We start from the raw sequence: 10335 nt of genomic DNA, 5'->3' as shown, positions 1-10335 counted from the left end.
GTGCTTCTGTCTGCCTTTAGGCTAAGGCAGACAATCAACAATGACCTCACCCGCGACTCTTAAAGCTGTAGTCTTCCTTGGGAAAGGAAAAACGTACCCCGAGGAGTAGCATGTGGAAACGGTCCTCCATGCATATTTTCAAATGGAAACAACAACGTGCATTCCAGTGATGGTTCTTCAGACTGCGTATAATTCCAACATAAAGTATGTCTTTAACGGTTGTCTTATAAAAGTGCTCCAGAATTAAAGGGGCGGGGTCATAATGAAGTTGCCTTAAGAATGAAGGAAGCGCCGTAATCAGACCGCAGACAAGTACGTACGTTACTTGTTTCTGTTTAATTCATAAAAATCAATGCTTCAGTCAAAAACAACAATGGGAGGTTTCCCAACACTTTGCGGTTCTGTGGGAGAATTCTGCCCAGGTGTAATCTGAAAGACACGCATCACGATTACGGACCAAATTCTTCCGATCGACTAAGAAGAAAGTTGAGTGTGGAAGTACCAAGTTCGATTCCCGAAGAGGGAGGCGGTACTAGCACTTCCCACTGGGAGGCGCAGCCTTTCTTAGACCAACACCCATGCTTCGTAACAGCAATACATGTGACCCTTGTGCTGTGAGAGTCTGTGACCCTGAGAATGAGCGGTCTGTAGTCCTTTGCTTGTGGGATAATCACTATGTTGTCTGCTGCTTATTGTATTGAGATTGGAGTTTTTCTCTGATATCTCTTATATGGTTAGTCTGGTGAGGGCTGTTTACTTACAACTGACAGTAATGCTCTATTCAAATTATCGGGCACGTTAGGGATGTAAGTAACTGACGATGAAGGATGGGTCCTGCCTTTGGCACCACAGGATCTCTTAAAGTCCCAGGCCACCTGAAGTGCTAATCGAGTAAAAATGTGCACAGTGATGGAAACCAGCTTGAATGATGCGCGGCACATGTACAAGGCGTTTCGTTAAAGCGTGCAATCTTTAGATGTTTATTGATGAAACTTTGCTCTGTTTCCACAGTTTTAAAACGTGCGTGTCTCCTCTTGTGAACTAAACTTGACCGACTACTCCCTGGGTTTGCCTGCAGCCAGGAATGGTAAATGTTTAGTGCTGACTGGGGCTATGCTGTTAGCAGGAATCCATTTTGCATTAAATTAATGGGATGAGCTACTTCGGTAAAAGAAAACAGGTGAGAGATGGGTACCGGCCGGGGTTCTAATAAACTGTATGAAATTGTGAGCTGATTAAAGTGCGTGGCAAATAAATACTAAGGTAGCTTCAGTGTTGTGCACAGGGGTTATCCCATCTTCTGAGATCAGACTATTTGTATTTCCATGTGCAAATAAGTAAGGGGAGGGGCACGACTTGACAACAGTTGTTTTTGTTGCTGTACCTCTCAACTGTACACATTTTCGCGGAATGTCTAGATTTTTGTCTCGCGTTTTTGGTCTGTGATCTGTTCCTCAAAAACATTTTTTTTTCTGGCAAATCACTAGCATTATCTGAGGACTTGAAGTCACAAAAATAATGACATACAGTCGAGTTTCAGACTTCAGATCCTTAAGAAAAATGTGAAAACAAACCCTGTTGCTCTAGCAACTTTCAAAGTTTATAAGAGCAATATTTAAAATATATCACTATTTTTGGGCTTTTGATCCCCCCATTTTTCAGGCTTTGCCCAGATTTCTTGCATTGAGTTTGGGAGGTATGTGGTGGTGGTGGGGTGTCTTTCAAAAAATACACAGAAACATCTGCATACAGTAGAGTGCCAGGCTGTCGGGAGCTGCTGGAGAACTGTTTAATGGTTGAAAGGGCAGCTCCTGAGTCACTTTAAAAAAACACAGAGACGGCATAATTCATGGATTGGTTTCTGTTAAATGTAAGAGTGCAGTAAAGCTGAAGTAATATGTGATGCCAAGGGGATGTGTCAAAAAAGAAGCCTTATTACAGTGCAGTTGTTTCTGTAAATAAAAAAAAAAACGTTTAAAATGAAGGAACCAAATAACTATAGGGGAATTTTATTATTCATTTGGACTGATATGGGGAAGTGCCTTGCAACAGCATTATGGAGAAGAAAAGAGTTTTATTTAGCATTTGTGGGTGGGTGGGCTGGCCCATTGACCCTTTTTCAGTCATGACCTTGGTAAGATAGGCAAATGACCTGTACATAAAAAAAGAAAAAATACAAAGTATAACTATAATGATAAAATTGTTATAAACACGTCAAATGATTTAAACAATTTTGTACAGTATAAAAATCAGAATAATGTTATACCATTTTTAGCATTGAAGAAGTTCACTAGATGCAAGAAAATATCTGTACTTGACATAAAATAATTTTACTGTGAAGATCTGCATGTAATGTTTTTTTTTTTCCTTCTAGTCTCTGTGCTGTTTATAAAAGTATAATATTGGAAGATCGCTGATCAGAGCAACATCCAGTCTGCAGCCTGCAAAAGTATTCGTCCTTTCAAGTCAAGTGAGGAGTACCTCTTTGCTATGAAGGAGGACTTGGCAGAATGGCTTAACACCTTATATGATTTAGACATGCAGGTTGACAACTTCTTGGAAGTACTAGAGACTGGATATGTGCTATGCCAGCATGCAAACAATGTCAACCAGATTGCTCGTGAATTTGAACAGAGTCATCCATTAGCTATCAAAACCCTAAAGATTCCTCGTGGGGAGGTCGTCTTCCAGGCCCGTAATGTGACTCCTGGTTCGTTCTTTGCCAGGGACAATATCTCCAACTTTATCCGCTGGTGCAGACAGGAGCTAGCCATTCCAGATGTACTCATGTTTGAAACTAATGACCTGGTATTAAAGAGAAATGAAAAGCACATTGTACTTTGCCTGCTGGAGGTGGCAAGGCGGGGATCCAAATTTGGAATGCTAGCCCCAACCCTCATCCAGATGGAGGAGGAAATTGAGGAGGAAATAAGGAATCACTTGAGCTTGGATGATAGCAACAGACCTGAGGAAGAAGAGAGAGAGCATGAATTTAAGTACCGACCCCCCATCTACCCCCAGAAGGCACCCCAGCGTTCTTTGTGTGACTTCAAGAACTTGGATGAACTGGTGAGTGAATGATGCTGCTGTTGACTGATACCTTACAATTCACAGAGCTAACCCTTGTGAAGTTTGTAATAATATAATCAGAGCAGTTAATAAATATTCAGTAACTTTCCTGCAAACATAGTTATACCAAGAGTGTTCAGTAGTTTCACATAATATTGATACCAGGTTTATTTGTTAATGTAATTTCCCTTCACTTTGCTGTTAGTACTGTTTTATTTATTGGTGTACAGGATGTAGTTAAGAAATAACATAAGATGTGGGAGTTGCACTTCATCTGTACCTTATGCTGGCATATCTCAAGGCACACCCAGTGATTTATTTGTGTAAAAAGTATGCATGCACTGCTGCATCCTGTGCCTTGTTTTTACACAGAGTACATAAAGATATTTTATGCAAGTATTTCTGAGCAGTAGGTTCCTGCAGTAGTCCAGAAGGGTTTTAATGGTGTGCTCTGTCTAACAGGGTTGTAGAGTTTTCATGCATTGCATAACCAAGTTATAGAATTTGATATTGATGTATGTTATTGCTTTAACTGTGTATGGCCATTTGTCAGGTAAGATCCTGAATGGAGTTGATACAAAGTAGGGGAAATTTGTCCAAAACACCTGGTAAATCCCGTCTTTGTTGACCGGCATAGTAAGGATATTTCACATCCATCAGAATAGGGATAAGTGATGTTAATGTCATATCCGAAGGATGGTAATTAAGGAGTGCAGGACTAAACTGCAGCATTATGTTGTAGTTGACACAAGAGGTTAAGGTTGCGAGTTGCAGTTCCTGTGGTACGGAGTTTGGTTCCCTCAGCACTCATTTGCCTCCTGTGTGACCTTGAGGAAATCACTGAACCAGACTTTGCTCCTGGTTGCCCCTGAAAAGGGATTGTGTGTCCAGTGGGCCTATTTGGTTGACAGGATTATTGGATTCTTATTTCTGCCTGTATTTATTTAGTTAATTTGTCAACGGCGTAGATGAGTTGGTACACCCCATCCCCTTTCAGCCATGACCCAAGTCATGTAGCAGTCGCACAACTTCTCTGTATTGATACTGCACAAAATATCATAAATATTGCAGTAGTTTGCAATGTAGTTGTAGAGTTAGGATTATTTCCATGCAATGAAGTATCCATCTCCATCAAGAAAGAAGTGTATTGTTTAAGCAAACATGCGGTTCTGTAATTGATTCACTGGTTTCAAAACGTGTATGAAGTGAGTTCCAGGAAATGGGAACAAGTCTAGAAAATTGTTTTCCTCCTTTGTTTTTGTGAATGGTGGCTTTACAAACGTGGTAGTATCAGCTGCATTTTGAGTGCTGGTTGTATATGATATCTTTGTGCTTCAGTTTAGATGCAAGGGTAGACAGAAAGGGCAGTATAAGAAACAAGTACAGTTAAGGTAGACCGGGCCAGTTTTTATTTTTATTTTGAGGGCCAGTTGTATTTAGTGGAGCCAGTAGATTTTCTGGATTCTGGGGTTAGTGGGTTTTGCATATTTATAAGTGAGTTTAAACTGAAATTGGAGCTTGACAAGTTTGGCGTTTGGTGTATGCAGTAAATGTAAGGTGTTAATCAAATAAGGTACTTTTGCTCCGTAATTAACTATTGAAAGTGGATTTCCTAGTGAGCTTAATATTTTAAGACACACACAGTGTTCATAAGTATCTGTACTGGCATTTAGCCCATAGCCTTCAAATCACCAACCTAGAAAAATACTAGCTACATTATTTTGTAGTACAGTATATTTGTTTTGTTTTTTGAAAGTCTGCTGTTGGGAAGCATTAATTTTGGAGATATTCAAGCCTGTTCATTCAGTTGTCATTTTGGTTCTAGGAGAGATGCAGTACACTGCTGAGGGAAGTGGGAAGGGTAGAGCTGATGGAATAGTGGAGGGAGCGTGGTTATGGGTGGCAGCTGAAAGAAGAACAACAGTGTTAAGGAGTGGTACATCATGGAGAGGGTGGTATATCATCTGAGCCCCTGATACCGAATGCCACTCTGACATGTTCTCAGGTTCCATCTGCAGTACTACATACAGTACAGTTGGAAGCTGACAGTTCTTCCATTAGCATGTTTTTGTGTCCATACACAAGTAGCTGACAGAAAGTAACTGTGTCCTTTCTGCTACTTTGATTCACTGTAGCAAGAGCCAATGTGACAGGCAGAAGATGAGGTTCAGTAAGTATTGGTTACTTGTACGATAAAACAACACTGTTTTAAGTAGAATAAAATGGCCTGATTCAATGTCTTACTGTTAAATATCACTACACCATTATTTTTTTCAGCAATTAGCATTTCTAGATTTACTTGTAGGAAGAACTCTATGGGTTTAATATTGTTTGAAGTCAAACTGAAGAGATTCCAGAGAAGAGAAAGTATGGGTGAAGAAAAATTTAGGTGCTTCTATCCCATAAACAGTTATGCTGGGCAGTGGCTTTTAAGTCAGCACTTGATGTGGCCACCCTCTGTAAATAAACTTGCTGGATAGGGCCATTTATGCTGGCCCTTAGGGCAATTGTCCAGTGCTTTTTAAGCTGGCCCTTGGTGTGCTGACCATTAGTGTGTTCACTGATTTTCCATTTACAGTGCTGTTGACCTGCATAGGGAGGGTGGATGTTCTATACTGATTTTTGTGTGTGTGTGTGGGGGGGGGGGGTTGAGGGGATGGTTGTTGGGGGGGGGAACTGATGTCCATTGATGTGTGGGAGGGTGGATGCTCTCCACTGATGTCTTGGGATTGGATGTTGTATACTGGTGTGTATGTGTGTGGGGCATTAAATGTTCTCCACTAATGAGGGAGGGAAAATAGATGCTCTTACTAATGTGCTAGTTAGAACCACCTATCCTATGAACCAGCCTTCTGTGTGACATTGGTAACTCGTGGGAAACTCTAGCACTGACTACTGTGACATAGTTATGCACATTCATCACATTAATAATGCTGCAAACTGCATTTTCCAATAAAATGCAAGAGAACCAAATGCAAGTGTCTGTCGTGAAGACAGGAAACCTGTGGAAATACTGTATGCATTCTTTGGATTCTCCCCGTAACTACCCCTACATGGAAGTGAGGTTCTTGAGCAGAGATTTAATACCCAAACTACCAAGTTAGAGGTTTCTTTGTTTTTACCATAGGATGAGCACACCATGTGACTTTTCTGGACTAATGGAAGCAGATGAGTTACCTTTTCGGTGTGAAAGTGAATTTTGGGTTTATACAAAGTCTTGCCAAAAAGAACATTGCCCTGTTGCCCCTGTGCATGAGTGCAGCTAACGAAAAATGAACATTTTTGTACCCATTCTGTTGCACATGTAGTTTAAATAAATAATGTTTTCATTTGTATTACATCTGCTTAGCAGAAAATATCTCCTAACCAAATATTTTGTACTTCATGAGATTAAACTTTACACATTTCCCTTGTGTAGGGATCATTAGTTGAAACTAGTTTTATTGAAGACTGATTGGAATAGATGTTTCTAGATGTCTCGTGTGTGAGCTAGCATTTTAGAAATGGGGTGGGAAGGCAGTTATGGAGTACAGGAACAGGCCATGGAGACTGAAGTCTGCAGTAAAACAAAGCAGAATTTTGTGATAGAATCTTTTTGTTTTTCTGCTCAACGTAGATTTGTGACTTAACGTTTTCTTTAAGCATATGGCATTTAATTGCAATTTTGTCTATCCCTTAAAAGAATGTTATCGGATGTTTAAACCAGTGGCAATGTTTTGAAGACAATAGTAATTAACCATTTTACATGTTTAGTCAGTAGGCTAAAATAGTTTGCATAAACATACTCGAAAATGAAGTCTGTATCTGTAGAGCCTGCTGTCCTTTAATGATGTCACTCATCACTGCCTTTCCACAAATCACCAGTTTTACAAAATATGCAGCAAAAGTTTTGGGTTAAAATCAAGCATGTCTATGAAAAGAGGGGACATTTGAGAGTTACGTGGTGAATAAGCAGTTCTCTGCACTGAAGTCTTACTAGTGGATAGTAAAAATGGTGTTTCATTCTTGACAATAATGTTTGGTTACTGCTTACTATGTTAATTGCCAGGTGCATATATAGTCTGTGACCTTGCCTTTGTATTCCAAAAGGAGAAAAATGCATTTTGAATAGTCCTTTGAAAAGTACTGGGATGGTTTAAATTCAACAGTGTTTTAATGTCAGTTATGACCCCCCCCCTCGGTTTCATAGTAACGTGTGTTTTGTGTTATCCCATTTCAATTTACATTCTTTTTTTTTTCTGGAAAGTAGCCTGTTGACATCAGCACAGTAAATTATGGCCTGTTGGATGTCAACTGGAGTTCTTTTGCAGTTTCTTCATAAGCAGCTGTGAATTATGTGGTGGAAATGCAGCAGATTTGTATGGTTCTCGGCAGATTTGTATGGTTCTCAGTATATGTTATTTTTGCCCTGCTGTCTAGTGAACAGCAAGTACTCCGTCTTCAGTAAATATGAAATTGTGTATTTTCCTGAAGGTACCTTTTTATAAGCTTCACACTCATAAATTAAAAGGGAACAAACAAAGAAAATATTTATGCAGAACAGTACAGGCTTTAAAAATTGCTAGCTGCACAGTTAAAGGTTTTTAAAAAATCTTTCTGTAACCCTGTTGCAGATTCAGAGCAGGACTGGCTCTAAGGCATTTATCATAGTGACTGTGTTGTGTTGTATAGTGTCTGTGTTCATGGCAAAGGTAGCCATTAGTAAGAAACTCATGATAGGAAGTATTGCCACAAAATTTGATTGTGGGTGTAATGCTTTTGTCTAATCCGTGTACATTAGAAATTCACCAATAACCGTTCTATACAACTTCCCCCATAAATACTGAAGCTGAAACAGTTAGAGGCTTTTTAAGGCCATTGTAAAAAGAGTAACAGTACTATCCTCCTAGGAGACGTTAATATTCCATGGTCTGAAAATGTGAAAAAGTAACTAGAACTATCCTTCTCTGCAACAAATTAATAATGTTCCAACTAGGTCAGATAGATACATTGATAAGGGCAGTATGCTATTGTGAGACTACTTGTGTTTACTAACCGCTCACACAGGCCTTCCTCTTGTGTAACCCATGTACTGCACTGAACTGTATGTCCACCTTATTTACTTTCAGATTTTTAAAATCCTAGATTTGAGTCTCTGCTTGTATGTCCTTTAAGCAAATTAAGGACATCTCACTTCCATCAGACTTGGCGTACACTAACTGGGCCTGTGTGACACAACAGACAGACTCTCTTAACACCTCTCTTGAATAATTTTTGTTAAACATATTTCTGCCGTTACTGCCCTGATAAGGTTAATCTTAACTTGGAAAGATGTGGTTTAGGGGAGCCAGCTTGCCTGAAATTGCTGAAAATCTGTAGCTCATTTATTGCTATATTCCTGCAGCACATCATCAGATTGTTTATGTCTGGTGGCATGTTCCCACCCTGGCTGTCTTAAGGCATGTAGAATGAAATACTTTTCCCCAAACATGGAAATCCACAGCTTTGGTCTTACTGTCCATTCCCTCTCCATTCCTGTCTCTTACAAATGCTTGAAAGGCCTGTATCATCACAAGTCATAAACCTACTCTGTTCATTCATTCATTCTCTTCAATGCTGTGCAAAGGGGTTCAGGAAGGGACATAAACTGGCACCCTCTGCCTTACAAACTATATCCTCCATATCATGGACATTCTTGATCCGAAGGGCCATTGGATTCAGTGTAGCACCGAGACTGCTAAGGGAGCTAACATGGGATTTATGTGGACGTGTAACTGTTTTAGTGAATCATGTTTCAAAGTTGGTTAATTTTTTTTGTATCTCTTTTATTTCTAGTTACACGACCTAGTTGTCTCTCAAGGTTCTGTCCTAGGAACTTTGTTCTTATCTGTTTTAATTAAGGTATTTAGGATTACACTCCTAAATATCCATGTCTTGTTCTGTGCCAGTGATGTGGTCATACAGTGTTCTAATTCTTCACCTTCCAAAAATTAGCCTGCACTCAAAAACTACATTGGGGCTGTTTACTTATGATTCATATCCTTAGTGTTGCCAGTAAGTTTTTAAAGACTAAGGCCATGAATTCTAGAGCAGCAAAATGCCTGTCATACATTTTTTTCAGACCTCATCATGGTTGGGATCCCCTCATTTTAGTGCAGTAGTTTAAATATTTAGATCTATGTGCTTGTCAGCAGATTTTCCTATTCCCAGCTCATCTGTTTTTGATAAACATTGTTTTCTTTGTCATATGCTACAAAAGCTTATATCTGCGAACTCTCGAAGTAAGAGCATCCATTGCAGAGGTGTATTTATTCCAGATTTAAGAGTATGGACTTCACTAGGACTCCAGGGCCTCTCATTAACTGTAATAGGTGCTGGGTCATGTCAGATAAAAATTTGCAGCTTTATGGTTCAGTCACTCCACTTTGAGCATCAATTGTGCCACCATCAGTAAAATAGTTTTTACCCATTGCTGTAAGATCTGTCATACTAACTAACCTGATGATCTACAAGGTTATGCACCTTACAGTTGCCTTTGACTCTCAAATCTTCACCCGCAGTCTTCAGTCCTCGGGGTTCTCTTTCCTATGCCTTAGAATGTGCAGTTTCCTTTTTGAGGCCTGAAGTGTGGAACTTGTTTCCACCGAGTATTGAGTCCCTATGAATTGTCCACCATTTTATGTGCAGACTTGTCAACCACCACCTATAGTGTATGAAACAGTATGAACAATTACCTTTGTAGGTTCTTTATGCATTTTTTCTAGACCGATTTGACTACCTTTGTTGATCTGTTTGTTTCATTGTTAAACTGTGTACTGTCTTTTTTAGTGTATGTAAGTACAGACCGTTTGTGTATTCCTTTTTATTGCATTGATGTTTATATAACAAGGTTGTAGTTGGAAACTGGCTTCCAACTATAAGCAGGACGTATTCAGTTGTGAAAGAAAACAAGAGCTTCTGTTATAAAGGAAGCTGTAGCAGTTGATCTATAAATTGTACATTATCTCCACCCCCTGCTTTAATATTCCAGATATGTGGGTTTTACCCCAGGGCATGGCGCGTACATTTTTCCAAGGGTAAACTGTCTTTTCTGTGAGAAGAAAATCCTAATACTGCTTTATCTGCACTCTGCTCACGTGTTTATTTTAGTCATCAATGTTATTGTTGTCAAGCCACAAGATTCATAAGGCTGATTGGTAAGCTTATGATCTGCTGGCCGTCACTAACTTTTCAAATACTCTTCAGAGATGATGCATTTTGTCACTGTTAATTCCTGCCCCTGTTGAT

At 39.5% G+C, this 10335-nt stretch overlaps 1 protein-coding gene across 1 annotated transcript in view; it reads left to right on the top strand.

Annotated features, from left to right (window-relative positions):
- Positions 1–2125: 2125 nt before the first annotated feature.
- LOC122800241 (GAS2-like protein 2A) overlaps positions 2126–10335 on the top strand; it is an 862925-nt gene continuing 854715 nt past the window's right edge. Inside the window, exons 1-2 of the mRNA XM_044069733.1 lie at positions 2126–2134; positions 2410–3069. Of these exons, the coding sequence (XP_043925668.1) occupies positions 2126–2134; positions 2410–3069 (669 nt within the window). The remainder of the gene's footprint in view (positions 2135–2409; positions 3070–10335) is intronic.

The sequence above is a fragment of the Protopterus annectens genome, chromosome 4.part0 (assembly GCF_019279795.1).
Source record: "Protopterus annectens isolate FY-2018-M chromosome 4.part0, PAN1.0, whole genome shotgun sequence".
NCBI lineage: Eukaryota > Metazoa > Chordata > Ceratodontiformes > Protopteridae > Protopterus > Protopterus annectens.
This window is presented reverse-complemented; position numbering and strand designations above follow the sequence as displayed.